Raw genomic sequence first — 24,355 nt, forward strand, 5'->3', positions numbered from 1 at the left:
TATGAAAAGAGTCATGTCCCTTTTAATGCTAAATGAAAACTTTGACGAATAATTTCAATAGAAAATCTTTTAAGTACTAATGTCTACCCGAATTCCTAATTCCAGTTTATCTCTTTATAGGAAAACACATGTTTTGCCTTTATTTTAGAAATTCTTTTTGAAAGTGAGAAAAAAAAAATAGGTTTTTTTTTTTTTTTTTTTTTGGGAATTTGCAGAAAGGGCCTAAAGTCCAACTAAACGGCTTAAGTACCGTTTGCCTAAAACGTCTAGTTCCAACCATTTGGTTTCCAATAATGTTGTGAGTTTTACAAATACAAATAAAGATAAACATATCATATCACAAGAATAAAACAAGATTTGGGGTGCACCAAGCCCCTTAACCATTTTCACCCATGGTTGGGCCTTCATAGACATATATTAGCTTCCTTTATTTCTCGAGCTCGGCAAAATTTGAAAAATTGTCCTATTGGGCCTTAGGCACAATAGGGAGGTTGTATTCTCGGCCCGAGTGGCCATGTGAAGAGTAAGAGAGGGGGGGGGGGGGGGGGGGGGGGAAAAAAAAAATAGGTTAGACTGAATCCTATGAAAATTCACATAATATACATTGAAAATATACACATATAATAATAACATTTAGATAGAAATAGCAAGCTGTCCTAGCATGATATTTTTTCCCATGATGCATTTTAGTGATGTGTGGGCTGAGTGTATTGGAGTGGTATTAGGGTGGTTGCCACCCTCCTTGTTCCCAGTGTCGCACAAGATCCAAGGGGTTTCATCGAACCCCAGGCATGGCTGGCACTGGGGGAAGGTTTGGCCAACCCCAAGTGATCCTCAACCTTACCACAATCAAGCACAAGTGCATAGCTAGGATCCAATATCACTGAACAGCTTTGGCTTTCATCCCAGGATGGAGTACAGATATAACTCTTAAGAAAAGATACTACTTCACTCTATATTCATTAAATGCCATTTAACCACCAAGGAAACAGAAGCTTGTTCATCACATTATATATTGCATTTAGGCTAAGAGTGGTTTATACCAAGTAAATTTATCAGTTACTAAATGTATAGCAAATATCAATATGAAATTCAGTTACAAACTGCACATGTATAGTGAACCAAACAAACCCTAGTAAATGAGAAAATGTTCCCTAAGTCACAGTTTACAGAGGCCAAGTATAGACTGAACAGACAGATATTATCATAAGAAGAGGGATTATCTTTAAGTCAAGGTTAAGATACATGAATCATGGAGATAAGTAGGGAATTCCAAGTCCCATTTGAACCAAACAAAATGAAGACACCAAGCAAGAATAATGCAAGCTACACTTATAATATAAAGGGGTATGCATGGAATCATTTATGTCTCTTTGGGTGGTGTTCCCTTTTTAAAAGAAAAACTGTATGATCTTCAACAATCTTAATAACTCTATTTCAGTTTTAACCCCTGATTATTCAAGTTTCCTACTTTCTTTTAAAGTCCTTCCCTTGGTATTCAATTAGATCATGTACAAATGTTCGTTGGTTCATCAGTAAGTCTTTACTATACATTTATCAATGCATGTCTGATTTAGCTTATTCCTTTAGGTTCTGGCAGTAAATCTACATGATTTTGGAAGGATGCATTCAGTCAACATACACCACCATAGGCTCAGGAAAATGCCATGGTGCCTTTTATACAAAGGGAAGATGTGGTGGATCCAACAGTGTTATGATCACCCCTTCTTTAGATCCCCTCTCAAAGCACCTCTTTTTGAAAAGACTCTTCCTGCCGGGGTTTTAGGCCTTTTTCCAGTATTGCCTTCAACCCTTAATAAGTTCAATTACAAGAATTATAAAGGCAGGATTATTTAGGCTAGAGTCAAGATCATTTCACACTAGAAGCCAAGTACATGCGTCACAACACAAGTCAAATGTCATCGAGAGAATTCTTTAGTCACTCTCTGAGAGCGCCCTGACCGGCTAGAATGTAACAATGTTGTGTTGTATCACAAACCCCACTTAGACGAGACCATGGAAAATGTACATGAGACAGTCAAGGAGATAAATACAATCAAACATATTGGTAGGGCATTAAAGATCAAGTCTAGACATAAATTACTCAAGTAGTGGACAGTAGGCAATTCCCCTTTTTAACTTAAGCTAGCCATATTCCAACAGAACCCATGCAAAGCATTTCATGTTTTAATAACACTGGCCAAAGGGAGGGCAATTTGACCTTAGATATGGGATAACTATTCTCTTTTAAGAAAAGCATTCAAAGCCTCTAAGTGGAGCACAAAAGGGGACTCAGACAGCAAATTGCCAGGTGGCCATGAACCAACATTCATATATTTTAGTAAAGCTCCTTCATTTCCCCTAACAAGACCAAATCCTTGAGCTTTCAAACATAATCAAGATTCACAGAGGAGTAAAACAAAAGGAAGAAGAAAGATATGCATTAACTGGCAAATGAAGCAAACTCCTGAAACTAACATACAAGTGCAAAGAACAGAATGGCATCTCATGAACAGGCCATATGGCAAACATTTTAGGTTTCTAGTCCAATTCTTAAAAGACCAGTCAATTAGCAAAAGGTTGACTTAAACCCCCTCCCTTATTAACCTATTCTCTAGACAGCATCCTACTTAACCTGCACATGATTCAATTTAGTCTAAACAGTCTCACGTTCTTTTCCTTAGTCATGTTTTAGCAAGTTGAATTAATAGGGTAATGACATTTTTATCAGACCAATGGTTCATTGTTAATCTAACCTTTCCTTCCCCCTCACAGTCTTGTTTCAACACCCTTCTAGACTTATTCTTATCATGATTCTATCCCTAATTTGCCTATTCAAACCTTTATTTTAGTAGTGATTAACTACTGACTAAGTCCACTCAACAACTTCTCTAACCTTGCACTCATATTGTCAACAACTGATCACTTTCATTAGTCAGGTCTGATCAAGAAACCACAATCAATTAAAACTTTCAAAACACATCAACCTCCCATCAAGAGAGAAGAAAGCACATACTAGACTGTTAGCCTTGTTTTAATTTAGCTTGCTTTTACAAATGAAACAGTAAACTAGGTTGGTTCTCAGAAGAAGGGGTTCCTTATTTGAAGAAAAAAGAATGCTTGATCTATCTATGACTCTAATCCCTTTTCATCTTATTTACCAAGATCAATACAATTATTGCACATTCAATGAGTTAACCAGTTAACAGGAAACAAGAACAAATCACATAAAAGATTAGCTTAAGGTACTGACACGGCAAGGTAGCATCAACCATGGAAGACCTAACACATTTGCACACACACTCGTTTAGGCACATTTTTAAAAGGATTTTTCACTCAAGCATAATAGGATAAGAGGAAAGCAGCTTTTCTTTGTAAAGAAACATCATAACTCAAATTGGTGACAGTCTTAGATATATTCAATAAGGCAAATCAAGAAAGTCCTCAAACATAACTAAAAGAAAATACTTAGGTCATGAATTCTTTCTGGGGTTAGGTATTATCATATCGTGATGCAAATATTACAGTGCTAATCCCAAGAACATGTCAAGATGATTTTCTAACATTAAGCAGTGTCTACCAAACATTCATACAAACCAAATTAGTATTACAACAATCTAGGTGTTCCCTGATTGAATTAGACCATCTTATTTCAATAGGTACATATTAATAGTGTACTGTTGATCTTTATCAAAAATTCAAGGTCACACAAGCCATTTTCAGATTCCAACAAACCTCAAATATCTTTGCAAAGTTATAACACTGATCTAGGGTACTCACCTTAAACCAAATAATCATGTACTAAATTAAACACATAAGTACAACATCATATTTGTAAAGGATTTACTCTAAAGCTTGCTAAACAATGCCTAAATTAACAATTATACTACAAAACCATCAACCAAGAGCATTTTAACAATACAAACTAAATACTAACTTATAAAATAACAAAGAACATAAAAGAAGGGCAGGGTATTATCTTTTTTCGATGCAGCCTTTGTCAAGAACGGATTCGCAAGCCTCTTGTGCTTCCAACCCAAACTCAACCACAACAAAGGAGAAAAAGTAAATAAATTTTTGACTGAGAGACTCAAACAGACGAAGAGGTTTTCTTTTGAGTCTAAAAATTATACTTTGCTTAAATTTCAAGTTTTTAAGTTAACATTCTAGCTTTTTTTGATTTTTCCAGTGCTGAAAACTTGTTGTTTGTTTGAAGGTTGGGGTTCTATTATAGAACCCCAAGGCTATGAAAAACCTGATAAATACCAATGTGGGATGAACTAGTTTCATTCAAATCACCCTTGCAAATGAAGATCTACGGTTGAAATCGACTAGAATAAAAAACGCACGGCCAGATCTGAGTATGGTTCTACTCGATCTGGCCCATCTGTACTCAACCAATAAGAATCGAACAAAATACAACAATATAATAGTGAAAATAAAGAACAAATGCAGAAATCGTGTAATAAATTCAAAAACTAAAAGGAAAATCGAAGATGAAAGCGACTTATACCGTGTTTGGAACGATTTTGGGTGAGAAATCGTTGAATCATTAATTGTTGCATGCATTTGGATACACAAAAAGTTGTTGAGGTCTGAGACCTCTAAATCGTTTGCCATTTTTGGCGATGAGAGAGAAAGGAAAGTACAAGCGGCACTAGGGTTTGCTGGAAGAGGAAAGAGAGAAGGGGAGGGGGTGTTTGGCCCTTTCCTTTTCTGAAAATGATAAGTGAAAAGGGGTAGTTACCCCCTTATTATTTGATTTGGGCCGGGTCAGCCCCTATTGGGTTTCGACTCGGTCCAACCATTTTTTTTGGGAATAAAATGGGCCTCTCTTCTTTGTGTATACACTTGGTGTATACACATATATCTCACATATATGTTGTGTATACTTGGTGTATATGTTGAATATACTTAATCATTAACCATTTATAGTTAAAAATACTATTAAATAAAATTTAAACCATGGGGAAAAATAGGTTGCTATGTATTTTGTAATAAATAATAATAAAATAAAATAAAAGAGAAATGATTTTTAAAAGCTGGTTAAGTCGTTGATGGGCCTAAAATTCAATTGGTCTAACACATTCATTTTAATTGTGGCCTTTTAGCCTAAATTCTTTTTTAGAAAATTAAGACAACATATTATTTTAAATAAAATACCGACAGGCTAATTTCCAAAAATATAAGCTAATTCCTTTAAATGAAAGATCAATTAAATTAATTGAGACTAAGCCCAAAAATCAAGAAAAGGGGAAAGTATATATGAAAAGGGCTCAGTTTTGCAATAATTATTATTTAATTAATTAACTAGTCTAATTAAATCATTAAAGGGCGATTATACTTATTATTTTGTAAAAATCAGTAGTAGTAAAGAAAAGGTAAATAATTAATTACTTAAACTATTTAAATTATCCAAAGTTTAGAGGTGAAAATAAAAGAGAAATGTTAAACAAAATAATTTTAAATGATTAAACCAGAATAATTCAACCATATATCTTGAAAATTATTTATTATTCTCTAAATAAAATATGATGCATGCAAAATCTTTTTGTTGATTAAAAGGAAAAAAAAATATTGACCTAGGCATTTTTGTAAAAATCATTTAAAGCCATTAGAGATTTTCAGCTTATCCACTTATTACCCAGGGACCCCGAGTGATTAAAATGACTTATGGGAGGTCAAAAATTAGGTGTCAACAGTCATCTCTTTCTCCTATACAGGATAACGCCTCTTTATCTCGTTCAGCTTGCAGCTCTCGAATACTAAGGGATGTCTATCTTGCATCAAAACATCTCTAATGGAAAAGTCAGACGCATGTGTATGCAACTCAAACCTCTTGGTAAAGTTGGGCAACACCAAGACTGGCTCCTCAGTCACAGCTGCCTTAAGGTCTTCAGACGCCTTTTGGCAGTTCTCTATCTAAGCCCATGACTTGTTCTTCTTTAGCAGCTCGGTTAATAGTGTTGCCTTGCCTGAGTAGCCACTGATAAACCGCCGATAGTAGTTAACAAGGCCAAGGAAGGATCTCAACTCGGTTACCTTTGTAGGCGCCTCCCACTCTTGGATAGCCCGTACCTTAGCCTCATCCATGCGTAACTCATCATTGCTAATGACATAACCCAAGAAGTGCACCTTTGATTGTACAAACTTGCACTTCTCCCTCTTGATATATAACTTGTTCTCCCACAAGACTTGGAAAACCTTCCGTAAGTGTTCCACGTGCTCCTCCAAGGTATTATTGTGGATGACTATATCATCCAAGTAGACTACCACGAACTGATCCAGTTAGAGATGAAAGATCTCGTTCATGAGATTGCAAAATGTAGTGGGTGCGCTGGTTAAGCCGAAGGGAATCACCAACCCCTCGAAGGCTCTGTACCTCGTCACACATGCTGTCTTCGATTCGTCCCCTTCTGCAATCCAAACCTGGTAGTTACCCTTGCGAAGATCCACCTTGGTAAAGTACTTGGCTTGTCCAAGTCTATCAAATAAGTCGGCAATGAGCGGTATCGAGTACTTGTTCTTCACTGTGACCTTATTAAGTGCTCGATAGTCTATACATAAGCGCAATGATCCATCCTTCTTCTTTTGGAACAACACCGGTGCGCCAAAGGGTGCCTTTGATGGACGGATATGACCAGTATCCAATAGCTCTCTCGATTGTCTCCTATGCTCCTCCAACTAAGGTGGTGCCATGTGATAAGGGGCGAATGTGGGTGACTTAGCCCTTGTCTCTAACTCAATCTTATGATCCACCTCACGTCTAAGAGGAAAGCACTTAGGTAGCTCGTCGGGCATAACATCTTTGTTCTCCTAGAGCAACTTCTCTATGCAAGGAGGCAGTGTCTCATGGGGACCCTTGTATCCCTTCAAACTTGAAATGGTTTCCATGAATGTCGGCTCCCCTTTCTTGAGACCTTTGATAAGATACATAACTGAAAGTTTTGCTTTGACCTGCGGCATTGTCACTGTAGGCACCATGCAAGCTCCTTCTAGCTCCAAGACCAAGAGACGTTGGAGGTAGGGGTCGATCATCGCATGGCAATGTTTAAAGAACTCTTGCCCTAGAACAATGTCAAAAATATCCATAGAAGTGGTGGTAAAGTTTGTGGTACCGTTCCAATCGCCTAATTTGACACCAACACCAATGGCTACACCATGAGCATTTTCTGGCTTACCATTCACAGTCTTGACGTAGGAATTAATTGGAGCGAGCTTCAACTGTAGTCTCCTCGCTGCGGCCTCAGTCAAAAAATTGTGAGTTGCTTCAGTATCCATTAAAGCACGAGCGAGCTTGTTATTGATGGCGAGATCCACGTACTGATTTTTATTCTTATCGGGCTGGATGGATTGCTTCTTGACAGCACCACGTAGTCTGATCATCCCCAACTGTGCAGTTCCCAAACACTCTTCTTGCGTCTGTACCTTTCTCTCCCCGACCATAGCATTGAGGTTCTTTAAGTCGGGGCGATTACGGCCGTGCGACCGCCGATATATATAACATCCCTTCTTCTCGATTTGCACCTTCTTCTCGGTATAGCCCTGACAATCACTTGACTTTTTTCGATCGAACTTATTGACATTTTGAGTCCTGGAGTATTATTGTTGAAACTTCTTGGTCTTGCCACGGTCTCCCCCACCTTTGGCATTGTTACCCTTTGACTCATTACCTTTGCCTTTGTCGTGCTTGTCATGCCTGAAGTCCATCAAAGACTCAGCCTCCACTATGGCTTGGTCTATGTCCCTGACTTGTCGGCGTTGCAACTCCTGCTTAGCCCAGTTCTGCAACCAGTCCATGAAGTGAAACAACAATTCATCGCTGGTGAGGTTGGGTATTTGAAGCATAAGGGTGGTGAACTCCTTGACATAGTCGCGTATGCGCCTTGTCTGCTTTAACTCTTTAAGTTTGCGCCTTGCCTCGTACAAGACATTATTTGGGAAGAATTGTCGCTTGAACTCGTTCTTGAACTGATCCCACGTGCTGATTGTGCATAAACCTTTCTCAACATCGGCGACGTTTCTTCTCCACCATAGCATGGCAGTCTCTGATAGGTACAGCACGGTGGTGTTCTCATCGTCCTTTACTTTTTCATGCCTAAAATAACTCTCCAAGTGCCAAAGAAAGTTATTCACTTCCAGTGCATCATGAACCCCTTTGAATACTGGTGGCTTGGGAGCCTCGATCTTAGACTCCCTCGTTACAACAATATTGTTGGCTGCCTCGATCACGCCAGCGTCGACCTGCTCTTGGAGCCCTATTATCTTTGCCTTCATGGCATCAATAGTACTTAACGCCTCGATGAGTCTACACATACTTAAGGCAGTGATGGTTTGTTTTACCTCAATCTTGGCCTGCGTATGCCCCTCTAAGTCATTTCGGATGTTATCAATCTCTTCATGAGTACGCCCCTCAACAATGCTAAGGGTGCCCTCCACCTTCCCCAGACGTTGGCTAAAGATGTCGATGGCGTCCATCCCCACATTAACCTTCATAACCCACTCTTTATCAAGCGAGACATCCTCGGACAGGACCTTCACGTCATCCTCGCTCACCTTAGTGGTAGATGATTTTTGGGATGTATGCCGTTAATTTGAAACAACCTCTGGCAGCATTTTCTAGCTCTTGTTGGCGGCATTCCTCTTTTTGTTATGGCCTTTCTTGCCAGTGGCATCCTGGGTGACGTTGGCTTGGGTTTTAGCAGCATTGATTTCTCCGTCGTATGTCATTCTCTTAGTCGTAACCTTCGCTCTGATACCACGTAGGCACGTCCTTAGTCTTCAACTAAGCGCAAATGCGGCACTTGAAAACTTGCTCACAATCTTGCTATGCCTAGTCAGCCTAGATAGTAACTCTTAGGATCGCTAAGAGAATAGTAAATAAGGAATACAAGAGAAATTTCCTAAATGAGGATTTTTGTATTAGGGAGAACTTGAATTGTTTTTGCTTGATGGTTTTTACAAATGAATGCCCTCTATTTATACTACTCACCTAGAGACTACTATGTAAATAATAATTATAGCATAAATCCCTACATATTTACAAAGAAGCCCCTATTCTATAAATCTCTACACAACTAGAGTGTTCTAAGGACTTTCCATGCAAATCCATGGAATTCTAGGGCCTTCTAAGGGAATTCTCCATATATCTCTAGAATCTTCCCATACTATCAAGTCTTCCTTTTATGTAACCATTCCACATGCCAAATATATATGCCAAGTGGCACCTATGTGGCATGATGACATGGTGGGTCATCACACTGAGATTGTCATAGGACACATAGTTGCTCAAAAGATATGAACAGGCTGAAGCTTTGGAGGGTACAAAGTAGTCATGCATCCAGATGGGAGGTTTACTAGCTCTGGAGGCTTTTCTGGTTTCAGGATCAGGAATAAAACTTCGTAGTTGAGAAATAGTGGGAGTAGAAGGAGAATCTTGTTCAGATGCTGAGGTGATACATGGGTTTGGAGAAGGCTCACACACATCAGAGGTCACTATAGTAGGCTGAGTAGAAGTACAAGGAGTAGAAATCTCATATTCAGGCAAGTCAATAACAGGAAAAACTGGAGAAGGAGCAGTATGAACATGTTTAAAAGGTAACACATCCTCTTGGAAAACAGTGTCTCTGCTTACAAAAAACACTTTGGTACATAAGTCATAGAGAATGTATCTTTTTTAAGTGGAGAAGTAACCAAGATGGACAACATGAATTGCTCTAGGACTGAATTTATCATGTTTTCTTAAGGAAGTTGCATGACACAAGCTACCAAACACCCTGAGATGGTGAAGAGATGGAGATCTAGAAACAGTTTTTCAAATGGAGAAATACCCTTCAACGGAGGAGTAGGTAACCTATTGAGAAGATATGTTACGCCTCACGTTTTCATCGTAAGAAAGCCCATGATTTCCTAGTTGAGTATACCCTTAGTATGGAGATCTGTACACAATTTCGAGATACTAAGTGGCTTACCTCGTGTACCGAAGTATAAGTACACATTCCTTGCAATATGACAGGATTAGAAGTTAAACGAATTGAATTGACGCGAGTTGGAATGCTTAGGAAAACCCGTAGAAACCAGTCAATATTGACGGGCCGTCGACGAGTCATCATTCCACTCTGTCGACATGCCAAATCCTCTGAATGTGCAGGTGAATATCGATGGAGCAAGTTGACGGGCCGTCGACACGTCGACAAGTCGTCGACCCTCCCGTCGACCCGCATCGCTGGAACTTTCTTGATCCATCTATATATATGAAGCCCCACGATTTTATTTCTTATTTTTCATTTTCCAAATCAGAGAAAACCCTAAGATATTCTCTCTCAACATTTTCCATCATATTGGAGGAATTCTAGCAAGATCCGAGCCCCGTAAACCCGAGCTAGTGAAGAAAAAGGTTGTTCCTAGGGCTTCATTGAAATTGATGAGCTTGGGAATTGGAGTTGGAGTTTGATTTTTGGAGTCCTAGTTCCTTCAAGGTATGTATATGATTCTTACCCTTGTTATTGAGTTGATTACTAAGAATTTTAGTGGTATAAGTAAAAGGAATATAGTTATGAAAGTGGTAAGTTGAATAAGGGTTAAGTTGAGACTAGGGGTTGTTTTTGGAGAGGATTTGGAGTAGAATTGATTATATTTTGATATGTAAGAATTGATATTGTTATTGTTGGTGTTGTTGTTGATGTTTGGGTTGAATTTGAATTGAGAGATTTTTAACTTTACAAAGGAGATGCTGCCCGAATTTCGTTAAGTTGTAAACTAGATTAAGGTTGGTATATGAGTACGTTCTAGTCTAATAATTGATACTTGGTCTTGTATGTAGATTTGTCAAGCTCGAGATATTAGCATAGTTAACTTGAGAAGCGAATAAGGTATGTTAAGGCTATCATTTCTTTCGTTTGGCATGATCTTATGATATGAATGAATAAACGAGTAAACGAGCTTCCATATTACTCTACTCTTAGAAGCACTAGGACTACTTGAATCTTTGATGTTCCTGTACCCCTTTTGTGATTGTTCCTTCTGTTCATGGGTCTTGAGAGTTCTTATATTGATGATATTATCTCAAAGATGTATATCAGAGGTAGTACGACCTTATGTCACTCCGAGAGTTCTACATATTCAGTTTATTTATGCATTGCATTTATTCATACATATGCACATTGACCTATGACCAGAAGGCATTATATACGCGCATATTATATGTATATGGGGTATGGGGAAAGGTATAGGCATTATATATGCATTACCACCTGATCAGCAGGTGCACAGTGATGATGATGATGATGGCGCGGGCGGGTGGGATATGATATATGGATCGGGCTGTACGTTCCTCAGCACTAACATATATGGATCAGGTTGTACATTCCTCAGTACTAACAATTATATTATGACCTATGCATATGATTTTTATAGAGAGCATACATATCATACGCCCTCAGAGGCACTCTCAGTTATATAGAGTTATTCAGATACTTTCAGATATTCAGTCATACAGATACATTCAGACAGTCGGTTTGGCTTTTGAGTTTTAGATTCTTTTCATGATTCTTATGTAGATGTTACTCTTATGCCTTACATACTCAGTACATCATCCGTACTAACTCCCCTATTGTTCGGGGGGCTACGTTCATGCCGCCGAGGTTCGGGTAGACGAACGGGCGGTCCCGGCTCGGTAGGGCATCCCTCGGCGGTAGTCAGTGCGCTCCACTTGATTCGAAGCTGTAGTTCATATATATATATATGGGTATGATGGGGCCCTGTCCCATCCTTTCTACAACTTTTTATTCCAGTAGAGGTCTGTAGACAGTTGTATGTACTTGACAGGTGATGTAGCCTTGTCGGCTCCTATTCTTTTGTGTACAGCATATGTAGCGGCCTAGTCGGCTTGCACTGTTCTTTTTAGTGTGTGTATATATATATATATATATATATGTACAGATGGTACAGAGTTCATGATGTTATCCTTTCATGAGTCAGTATAGTTCAGATTGAGTTACTTATGGGCCGCCTTGTTACTCAATGGTATCCAGGTACGAGTATAGGGGTGTTTGATCAGTAGAGATCAGGCACTCGTCATGACTCATCGGTTTGGGTCGTGACAAGATAGACTAGGTGGATACACATTCACCCCAAAACCTCAGAGGAATACCAGCCTGAAACCTTAGAGCCCTAGCCATATCTAGGATAGATCTATGTCTCCTCTATATCACTCCATTTTGTTGAGGAGTATATACACATGAGCTTTAATGTAAAATACCTTTATCCTTGAGTAAACATCAAACATGCTCATTCAAAAACTCAGTGCCATTATCAGTCGTTAGACACTTAACTTCAGTACCAAACTGAGTCCTAACAGACAGTGGGAATTCTTTCAAGACAACAATCACATCAACTTTAGTAGTGTGAAAAGATCCAAATGTATTTAGAACAGTCATCAAGTAGTGTAAAAAAATACCTCCTTCCATTATGAGTAGGGACTTTTGACACCTAATTTTCACCTTATAAGATGTATATTTTAATTTTCAAATTTCCCAAGCCAAAGACGGAGTAAGGATGCACCCTTTGAAAGAAAATTGCAAAAAATGATGTTTATGAAAAATTGACAAATATAAGAAATACGAGGTATTTACTTCATCCCGCTCCGTCTAGTTCGGAAAAATTGTTAATTTAAACGACGTATGAATTACGGCTAATTTTTTACCGCATTTTTTATGTAAAATATTGCTCGGAACTATGTCAATGTTGGGCTTGTTTTAAAGCTAATATTTTAACTTTGCGAGTTTTAATTTTTAATTAGCCTAGATAATTATTTTACTTAGTAATATGTGTATTTATAATATATAGTTTTTAAGTGATTTAAATTAGGGAGGGGGATTTTGTTTGTTATTTTAAAAAATAAAGGGGTTAATGTTTTTTAAAAAAAAAAAAAGGGTGTGAAGTTTGTTAAAACAAACACCCCACATTCTTATTTCATTCTCACCCGACTCCGTCGTCTCCTTCGTGAGGCGATTTGCAATTTTATTAGGGTTTCATATACTATGACTAATTCATGGCTATTCAGGGCTATTTCTAGCCAATTTCTTGGGGGCTTTCATGCCCAATCACGAATACTCATGATTTCCAGGTTTATTTTCATTCGAATTTCATTTTTTCATACCTAAATTGAATCATACTAGGTTGTTACTCGGATTCTTTATGTTTTTATGGTTGCCATAGGCAGGGCCTTGAGCCCTTAGCCATCTTGTGCACCATATGCACTAAAATAAAGAACCTAGGGGAAACTTCCTAGATATTTCATGGCTAAGGTGCGAATTTGGGGATTTTATCCTCATTGTACTATTTGGTACAATTGTACCGTTAGAATGGTACAAAATTTGTTGTATTCGTACTATCCTGGTATTTCTGATTTTTATTGGATTTTTTGTGGATTTTAGGGTACAATTAGTTGTGATTTTTGTTGTCTTATCTGATGAAATTTTGAATTTTAGTAATAGGGTACAAAATTTGGGGGGTTTTGGGGGGGAAATCTAGGGCCAGGTGTCCATTTCCATTCCTAGGATTCCCTAAATATGATAAGTCTATAAATAGATAGAAAAAGAGGAAGAGAAGGATCCGGATTCTTTTTCCGAAATTTAAGAGCATAAGCCTAAAAATCTAAGAGTTGTACCAAATTATTTACTATATATACATAAACAGCCAAAGAAAATACTATAAAACACTATAAATATTCGATCAATATACATATATATATATAAGAAGGAAAGTATTAGAAAGAGGATTTTGAAGATAAAAAGGGATTTATTTGCTTGAAGTTGGAGTTTGAATCCCTCTTTGGTCTTTAGGTTGCCCTTGTAAGAGGTAAACCCTTTTTTCTTCAATCTTATTTTACTTTCAGTTTTAAGCATTTACTATTTTTAGCTTGCTTATTATTTAGAATGTGATAAACAATCAGTTTTTTCTCTATGATGATGATTCTACCTTTGTTTTAATCATTTAAAGTTACAAAATGGATTAAATGTTAGTTTATGTTACACTGAGTAAATATTATAACTTGTTAGGTTCAAAAAATGAGAATAAATAGCTAAAATGGGAGGGGTTTAAGGTTCTTAAGTTTCTGTTTGAGGTAGCTGTTTTAGATAATGTGATAAGAAATTTTTAGTTGAAAATAATCTACATTTAGGCTATAATGTTTTACCTTTTTTAAGTTCTGTGTTTTTTTGTGAAAAAATATGGCTTTGAGACTGTTTTGATGAAATGACCTATGGTGGCTTTGAAATCATTTTTTAAGGATTGAAAGTGACCCACCTTGGTTTATTTAGTCACTGGACCACATCTAGTTGTTAAATTAGCTAAATGTGATTACTAGTAGTTACTAAAGTTCATTTTAGAGTATTATACTTGCTTGATATATGGAAACTGTCTTAAGTTAGTAAGTTTCTCTTTTAAAATAAAGTTGTGAAATCATTTGCTAGTCTTGAATGTCTTTATTTGAAAACTGGATACTTTGAGTTTACTCTGGGTTTGATGAGCATGTTTTGTTACCCCTTTACTATCTAGATTGCTAAAATATGATACAAAACCAGTGGTAAGTCCTTTATAACTTGGTTTATGATTAATGTATTTACAGTTCTTTGTGAAGATGGCCTTAAGTTATATTTGGAAGTTGATTTGTAGTTTGAATTTTTGAAAATTGCTTAAGTGTCTTCACTGTTTTAAAAGAATGAACTTGTTTGGACTTCTAAGTGTTAACTTGGTAGTATATGGTTGTAACTTGTTATTTGTTTGTGTCCGTGAATTCAAAATTCCCAAAACTGAATATGGAGTTCCATTTTTTTTAGTATCAAAACTGTCTGACTTTGTTGTTTTTTGTAAATTATGATAAACTGTGAGTTGTGATGGACAATGTGAAATCTTGTCTTGGCTGGCCTTATCTTTGTTTGTAGTTTGGTATTGTGCTGATTTATTTGAAAGTTGAGCTTGCTATTTTGATAAATAAGATCATTGAAGGTAAAAATTAATTAAAAAAAAAAAGAATCTGTTTTCACCTAGAATGTGAACCGTAATGATGAACTTTTTGGAATTTGTAGCTTGTTAGACCATTGAATCTGGATTGTCAAGAAATTGAGTGAAGAACCTTTTTGTGCTATGACTGCCTTATGTAATTCTTGAGTATTTGTTGCCCTTCTACTTAGAATGAACTATAGGATTTAGAATAGTGCCTCTTGTCTTACCTGTTTTTGGTCATATTCATAATTTGATGATGTTTTGACTTATTTGGAAATTGTGCACATCATTTAGTTGAATAAGGATCATTTTTAGGCAATAGATTAAGAGAATGAATCTATTCTGTTTTTGAAGTAGTAAGTTGTGCCATTTGCTATCTCATAACTTACAAATTGTTGAATTCTTGAGACTGGATTCTAAAATAAGGTAAGAACCTTTCTTGTGTCCTATTTGCCCTATTGATTCTTGTGTTTGTTGCTTTGTAACACAGGATAGGAGCTTGGAACTGAAAAACTGAATTCATCTTTACCCTGTTTATATGCTAAGCTGTGGAAATAGGTTGTTGAACTACTCAAAACAGGATTTGTGAATCTGCTGTGAAACTGTTAAAACCAGAACTTACTTCTTTCTTAAAGAACTTGACCCTGCTCTTAGTTGGAAACCTTCATATGTATACTTAGTCCAAAAACTGTGTTTGACAAAGTTTGGCGCTGCAGATAGACATTTTAGGACATTGTTTGAGACACAACTTGCCATTTGCTTGGAACTTCATGTCTAAAGTCTGTTTTTCTGATATAATTAGGAGAGGCACTATATGGAAATTTGAAAACCTTAGTTGAGTGAAAATTGCTCTCATTTTAGACTGTATTGACCATGAACTTTAAATGTTTGTTTGACCTCAAAATCTGTGCGATATACTCTGTTTAAGATGCTGATTTGTTTAGTCTAAATTACAGACCTTCAGTTATTTGTGCATTATTGATCTATTTGCCTAAAACTTGCTCTACCTCTTTTTTTGCACCACTGTTAAGTTCTGAGCATTTTTCTGAAAATTTGATGTCATTGCTGGGTAATTTTTGATGAATAATTTGAAAAATAAACATGAGGGAAACATAGTATGCAATAAGTATATGCGGAGGGTATGCCCCCCTAAGGGGTTTTGCTCTCTACATATGGGTATATCACCTAGTATATTGGTATATCGAGCTTCCACCACTTAGAAAAAATTGAGCTTATGTGACTACTTTGACAGCTTGGGCCAGTTCTGGGCCTGGGCATCGATCAGCTGAGATCTTTTTAATCCATGTCCCTTTTGCATAAACTGCTCCTCCCTATTTGTTTAATAATTATGGGCCTAGCCTAATTCTGTTGTAATTTAATTTTTGGTATTGTAATTTAATTTATGTCCTTAAGTTAAATACTAATACAATGTATGCCCATTTTATTTGTAAACACCCTATCCGTTGGTGGGTTCAACGAGGCCCACTAACTTTCCTAGATCGAGTTGATCTCAACGATGGAAGGACTCGGAGCATAATTTGGAGCGGAAATATTTTACATGCATTTTTCTATTGGGCTTGGTAGGCCCAACTCCTTTACCTCGTATTATTTACTTAGCAAAATTGGTGAAATGTGTTTATTGGAACCCTTTAAAAATTGTCATGAACTTAGAGTTGCCAAAAAACATTTTTAAGTTATAAAAATTAATTTTTTGATAAATGTTAACGTGCAAATGATTTTTTGAGACTAAAACTGCCTTACGGATAAAAAAATGCACATTCTTTAAATGCAACTCATGATTTTGGACAAAAACGACTTGACAAATTTTATGGACATTTGAGACAAATTGGGACCGGTCTATGGACAATTTGGGCAAAATAGACTTAAAATATTTTTGGACTAAAAAGATTAAAAATCTAAAATATGAAATACGGCTAAAATACGGATAACAATAGTATGCCAAAAATGATTTTATAAAATTTAAAATAAAAACCTTTTTCTAAACTCAAGTGGGCTTATGTAGTGTTCTACTTAGGTTAACGCCTTCGGGTTTTAATCTAGGTGTTCTAGTCCGAAACCCAAAACGCTCAATTTTAGGCAAACTTTACCACTTTTATTTCTTGAAAGTGTTGTATTTTTGCATGAATGACTAACCTTTTATTGCGGGAATCTAAAACAAAAGCAGTTTTTATCAAAAATAATATATATGCACAAGGCATCTATTAGAACCTGTAGGTCAACCGTATTTTACGGATCCTTAATACCGGGGTGCCTAATACCTTCCTTGGGAGATCACTAGAACCCTTACCCAAACTTTGGTACAGATTGGTTTCTTTTAAAACTTAGCCGTTTTAAATGAACCCTTTCGAACTGGTTTTCCTAACTTACCTATAAGTTAGGTGGCGACTCTAAAACGATGTCCATTTAGAGCACCATCCACGTAGAAGTATATTTTTTCCTTTTTCCCGGTACGATTGACAACCGTACTTTCCCGGGACACTTTCCTTTTTAAATGAGGTAAGTGTAAATCCGAATTGGAAAAAATAGAACCGCCACAAGGACTCTATAAGGTCCCCATACATCAGCATGAACTAGGTTAAACACACAAGTAGAAACAGTATGACTTATTGGAAAAGGACTCCTAGTTTGTTTAGCAATAGGGCACACATACAAACATGATCAGTAAACTTATCATTTTTCAGATAAGGAATACATCTAAAAAATCTCAGAGGAGCATGTCCTAACCTCTTATGCCATAGGGCACTGGTATTACACAGTTTAGTAATGCTAAAACTAGTGCTAGTATGCACGATAAGAACTAACTTTCTTGTGAAGTTTTATTCACAAATTTGCTTGTTGATGAGCCTTATTCCTGATTATATCAGTATTGGTCAGTCTGCACTATCAACTTTGAGAGTATTGTTCAATTTGCACTATCAACTTTGAGAATGTAGAGACCATCTTCCTCTCTACCAATCCCTATCACCTTCCCACTTGAGAGTTCCTGAAACAGACAAAAATAAGGAAAGCATAGCACTGCACAATCTAATTCCTTTGTGATTTTTGATACTGATAGCAGGATGTACTTGAGTCCTGGTATATAGAGTACATTCTGAACATATTTATTTTGTAGTATTAGAGATTCTCCCTTATGACTAATTGACACATGTTCTCCTAGAGGTAACTGTACCTTATTTTTATTCAGTCCAGTCAATTCTTCTAGTTCACTAAGAAGATTAATATTGTGAACCATATGATTTGATGCCCCAGTATCAACTATCCTGTTATTTTCAACTAGATTAGACATAAGAGCAATGATAGTACTTGATGTACCAGATGTTCCTGCAGAATCAAACTTAGTTGTGTTTGCCACTGCACCAACCATCTTTCCTTTTCCTTAGCCTAGCATGTTGAGGATTTAAGAAATCTTGTTCGAGGTAAATGGTGGAGCGATAGAAGTGTGTGCGTGTTATCTTTGAAGCGAGAGGAGCATTGTTGACTTTGAGGATGCGAGTGCATATCCCGATCATCTGGAGATAGGTTACCACTATTGGTAACATTTTTAGCACAGGTGTTGGAGTACCCTCCTTTCTTTGTGTATTTGTAGTATAATGGATAACCATGTAATTTGTAACAATTATCCTTGGTATGACCCCTAAACTTGCAATGCTCACAGTATAGAGATGACTTTCTAAAGTTGTTTCTGGACCTGAAACCACCTGTTACGGTTCACTTTTACGCGGGTGCATAAAAGTTACTACGAGTTTGTTGATGCTCTTTCAAACTTTGTTTTTAAAAAGAGTCGCCACCTAATTTTTAGGAAATTAGAAAAATTGGGTTGAAGGGTTTATTCAAATACCGTGAAAAATCCTTCGTAATCTAGAGTTCTAGGTAAGGGTTCTGATGATCCCCTAGGGAAGGTTTTAGGCACCCTAGTATGAAGGATCCGTACTATACGGTTGACCTTCAAATTCCAATGTATGGTTGTTTGCATGGACAGCTTATTAAGTGTTTGATTTCCGCATCAAAATTTTGTCATTTATTGCATATCATTTGGTTTTTTGGCAAAATTTGAATATATTCCCCTTATATATGGGTACTTTAGGTTCGGATTTATAAGGTCCGGATAAGAATAAACTCCTTTTACGTATAAGGATAGTATATTTTATTTGTAAAGAAAAATATACAGAATATTTAGGTTTTTGTATATATAAGTAAGTATATATCCTCTTTTATTCATGTTTAATCCACACTTTGTTTCGGGTCAATCTTATAGTACGTTTTAGAACGTATTATCTTAAACCTCGTATTAAAAATGTGCGACATTTTATTTGAATAAATCCAGTTCTGGAAAAAGAAAAAAAAAAGATAGTTTTTAATGCTTGTTTATAAACTTGTATGTTTGGTAAAATGGTCTTGATTGCCAGGCTTGGGCCCAGAACATTTCACTTAAGAAGAAAGTATGCCAAAGTGGCAAAAAACTGTACACGGTTTTATTTTTTAAATAAATGGGATTTTGGTCCAAAGTCATTCTTTCTTCCCTTTGTTTTCTGATAAAAGAGCTCAGTTGGGTTTAGGCCCAAAATGTCGATTTTGGTTTGGGCTTGCCCAAAATCGATCCACTTTGTTTTTTGTCCAAAACTGGTTTTATTTCATAAAATACATTGTTGTAAAACATATCTGGTCTTAAAGAAATGATATAATGTTTGTGGTTTTTGAAACCTTTTATATCCATTTTGAACTTGTATCAAAACTGTTTTATTTTGTTGTTCATTTAGGCTTCGAAAATCCTTACACTAAATCTGGGTTTGCAAAATCGTTGCCATTTCTTATCCGAACTTTGCATAAAATCATTAGCTTAACCATTTTTATCTCATTCGAAATTGTTGTGTTTCGACGGGTTTTGAAAAATTGCTTGGGGACCTAAAGTCATCTAACGGCATAGGCACCGTTATCCTAAGATGTCTAGTTCATAACATAAGGATTCCACTATAATACAAGTTTTTACAAGTACAATGAATAAAACACATATTTTAATAAAAAAAAATAAAAAGAATAGTTAGGCTAGGGGTGTACCAAGCCCCTAGTTGGCGATTTTCACCCATGGCTGGGCCTTCAGCACGTTTTCTCCGATATGGCTTCCTTTCTTCGTTTGGACTTGACCGTAAATTTGAAAGAATTGGTCTGTTGGACCTCAGCCCAACAGACTTGGTTTGACCAGGCCCAAATGGCCAATGCAGTGAAAAGGAGGAAACATAAATATGTACATTCATAAAATGAAAAAATATATGTGTACTCGTATAGTTTCAAAATTGGGCCCAGAAGGGCCATAAGTACACTTCTTAGTTCCGCCTGAGTCCTTTTATTTAACTAAACGTAAGCATGGACTAATTCTTATACAAAATGAAATGGGCCAGGCCCAGATTGAGGCTAAGTCCAAGTTGGAATAAATTTCAAGTCTAATAAATTCTATCTCCCATTGTATTCGTTTTTTAATGCCAATTTTATTCAACTGTACACCTGATACACTAAGATGTACATGTGCATATTAGGTGTATACCACATGTATATGCCCCCCTCTTCTTTACCAAACACTACATATTTCATCTATATCTAATCTTAAGTCTCACACATAAACCCCAAGTTCATGATCCAAGTGTGCTGTCTGATTCTTTTGTCATTAAAGCAATATCCAAACCTAGGCTAAGGTTGCTGCTTAGTTTAAACTAATTATACTAACTTGATGCAAATGATTTATTTAAGCTTACTACAGTCTCCAATAGCAAATCAACTAATTTGGACAAACTACAAGGATTAAAGACATCATTTAACCCTTGAACTTGGCACGAAAACTCAGTTTGGAAACTAAACTTAACTTCTATTTATTTACCCCCCCTTAACAACTTATGTTTAATTATTTTCCCCCTCTAGTGGCCCAGACCTGGGCGCGTGTTTGACAGCGCTTGACCCGCGCGTTAATTAATTTTTGTTAACGTTTTTTTTTAAATAGAAATCGACGGGGTAACGGTTATAATACCGTTCCCCCTTCTAATCCCAACCCGACCCACCACCCTTTAGAACCTAAGTTGTTCTTCAACTTCATCTTCATCACACACCTTCAATCGGCCCGTTTTTTTCCCATTCATGAAATTCCTCTTGCTCACACCATTGCTCCTTCATATATGTATTCTTCTTCCACGAAATTTCTCCACCAAATTTCTCCTCCAAATTTCTGTCCATAATCACTCTCTGTTCTAATTCGAAAATTTTGTGGGTTCATAAATGTCTCAAGGTAGTTGTTCATCTCACGTAAAATGTAATTGTGGCACCATTGCAAAACACCTCACTTCATCGACTCCTAGTAATCCCGGACGGAAATTCTACAAATGTCCGAGGCCTAAGGGTAATTCTTGTGGATTTTGGGAATGGGAAGATGAATTATTCCCTGAGATTCAGTGGAATAATGTTCAAAATTTGACGTCGTCGTTAGATGCGATCAAGATCGAAAGGGACAAATTGCAAGAAGAATTAATTGCCATTGAGGCTAGACATCTAATTGAAGTGAACAAAATGAAGGAGGAATTAATTGGCTTGAAGAGTAAACAACAATTTGACTTGAAAAAAGTTCTAAACTTGGAGGAGAAACTTGCAAATACAAGGATGTTGCTTTTGATTTCGTGGGGAATATTTATTAGCTTTTTGGCGGCTTCCTTAATTAACTGAATTTATGTCGTTGTATGTTGTAATTGCGTAGTAGGTAATGTAAGAACTTTATGCTCTTGTTGTAATGTAAATGTCATGGAAGAACTTTATGCTCTTGTTGAAGAATTTTGTTGTTATGGAAAATACTACCTTGAAAATGATAGCAAAAGTCGAGAAATTTTATAAATTACTTTAAATAGAGAATCTGAAGACCTAATCTATCATTGTGATCTCCGGATTCTCCTTTACATGAACAGAAAACACTATGCAATTCTCATCTAAACATGCCTTAAAACATAACACATCTCCTATCCCTAATCCGGCAAAGATCAATGAAGGCTTTCCAGCCTTGAGCGAGGCGCGTGTATACGCCAACCTTGTATTTCATATTATACTCATGATCATCGTAATGAACAACAACGTCACTTGTCGGTGTTTGGAAGAAATTCCAGTATGTCAGTTGGAAGGATGCAAAAAAAAACATGTTATTACCAAAAGAGGTAAAAGAAAAATTGAAAATATATAATACGACAACACTTACGAAATCGTCTTTTTCGACGTACGATTTCGTCAATTCTTTGTCAAAACATGCGGCCATTTCCATGTCATCCATCTTAGATGAAGGCTGCCTCTTTAATGTCACTATATGTGTTAAGAGTTATTTGAGTTGAGTGAAAGTGAGATGGAAAGAAGGCCTTTATTTATAGTTGAGTTGAGTTATAGTGTTAGTGTGATCAAGTAGTTAATGATGTCTCGGATTCATTAGTTTTGACCATCACTCCCAAGTACCAACTACCATCATTTACTAACTCGGATTCAATGTGTTTGACTGCTCAAATCTGTATAATGCATTTACTTGCATCCATTCAATGTGTTTGACTGCTCAAATCTGTACACTGCTCAACGTACAATGCTTCTCAAATATGTAAACATTTTCAAATCATTTCATCGCATTTAGTGTTATAACAACATTGCAGTCACAGCTAGGCAGCTTCTCTATGCATTTAATGTCATACACAACATTGCAAGACTGAATTGTCACAAAACCAGGAAATATACAAAGAAAAATTGCGGTCCACAAATTGGCGAATTCTCTATGCATTTAATGTCATACACAACATTGCAAGACTTATCCTGAAAAACCGAAATATCTGACAAAATTGCGATCCAATGCAATATTGCAAGAATAGAATATCAATACGGAGGCAAAATTGTAGCGATCCTGTCGCTTAATATTGCAACAATAGAATGTCACTACGAGGCAAAATTGCGATCACGGCTTGAAATTGATAAAGTCTAAGTGCATATTTGTTTGACAAATGTACATCATCTACCATAATTGTTTCACAAAAATAACATTAAAATCTGCAGTCACTGCTGCATAACAGTCAGTACCAAAGACATACACATACAGGACTAAACTAATTCAACTTCATTTTTCCATTTCATTTTTGGGTAGCTGATGAACTTGTTTGACTTAAAGAGTTTAACTCGACTTTGGCCCTTGTTCTCATTCTCCTTTGTCCACTCATTTGTTGAAGACCTTTTTGTGTTATAGCTGGACTACTTTTCCATTTTAGTCCTCCTAGTCTTAGTTTGTGATGTCCAAGACTACCAGTGACTACTGCTGAATTCATAAGCATGGTTGAAGACTGATTTGCCATTCCAGGCTACATTAACAAAATAGATCTCCATTAGGCTAAATAGATCTCCATTAGGCTAGATTGTTTGCAGTAAATGGTTAATGAGATTGCAAACTTACATTGACAATTTTGAAACCACTTTGGGTCTGAAGCACTCCTATTCCCACAACTCTTGGCCTCTTAAAGGGTGCCCCTCTTCCAGTAACTGATGCACTTGCAACAGAAGCCTAAGTCACATTTAAGGTGTCAAACACTTCGAATTGTAAAATTGATTAAGTGGTAATTTAACAAGCTAAATAATACCTGTGATGTAGACAACTATCCTGTACCCCTTCGTATTGAAATCTTTTGTACAGCATGGCCTAATTCATATTTAAGTAGTTAGACTCAATGTAAGACTGTAATATTTAATCAAGTAGTAAATAACAAGGAAAGTTTTTACCTATTTGGAAGATCCTCTTGGTCTTTCCCTTCCTCTACTTGGTTGGGAATTACTTAGTACTGTAGAAGAACCAACACTTGACCTTGTTGAACTAGTACTTGTCCCTCTCCCCCTTGCCCTTCCTCTGCCTCTCATAGATTGTGGATTCATATGACAACCCTTCTTATTGTGACCCTTTGCATGGCACAAGGTGCTGGTCATCTCAACACCTCTTTTTGACAGCTTCCCTGTCTTGTTTTCTGTCTGCTCCTTTCTTCTACACCTCCTTGGCCTACCTGGCAGCTTTTTAATCTCAGGTGGGAGAACAAGAGGATTGGTTGACTTTGGCCACACTGCCATATTAGTAACAAGTTGAATGAATGAGTTGTATGTTTTGAGGTAAGTGACCTTAGTGTACCAATGTGCAACATAGTCAATAGGTTCCAATTTTCTGAAATGAAGTGCGCCTATGGCATGACACAGGGAATACCTTTCAAGATCCAAGATCTACAAGTGCAAGTATTGTTGTTCAGATTTACTATGAATTTATTACCCCAGTTGTCCTTGACCTCAAAGCCATATT

The 24,355-nt window shown here is 36.7% G+C and overlaps 1 protein-coding gene and 1 long non-coding RNA gene across 2 annotated transcripts; one reads left to right on the forward strand and one right to left on the reverse strand.

The window, feature by feature from the left end:
• The first annotated feature begins 21,288 nt into the window (after nt 1–21,288).
• Nucleotides 21,289–21,729, forward strand: LOC132066405 (uncharacterized). The gene has a single exon (XM_059459725.1). It carries the CDS (start codon nt 21,289–21,291, stop codon nt 21,727–21,729), a length of 441 nt encoding a protein of 146 aa, XP_059315708.1.
• A 1,297-nt stretch (nt 21,730–23,026) lies between these two features.
• LOC132030621 (uncharacterized) lies at nt 23,027–23,667 on the reverse strand. The gene is made up of 3 exons (XR_009408068.1): nt 23,655–23,667; nt 23,471–23,578; nt 23,027–23,378 (listed from the first exon to the last, which is right to left on the reverse strand). It is a non-coding gene; the product is annotated as an uncharacterized LOC132030621 (long non-coding RNA).
• Nucleotides 23,668–24,355: the final 688 nt, after the last annotated feature.

This window comes from Lycium ferocissimum, chromosome 1 (assembly GCF_029784015.1).
Source record: "Lycium ferocissimum isolate CSIRO_LF1 chromosome 1, AGI_CSIRO_Lferr_CH_V1, whole genome shotgun sequence".
Classification (NCBI taxonomy): Eukaryota; Viridiplantae; Streptophyta; class Magnoliopsida; order Solanales; family Solanaceae; genus Lycium; species Lycium ferocissimum.

Bases quoted from the DNA above. Each gene is read 5' to 3' on its own strand.
- LOC132066405 (XM_059459725.1), top strand. From the start codon at position 21,289: ATGTCTCAAGGTAGTTGTTCATCTCACGTAAAATGTAATTGTGGCACC.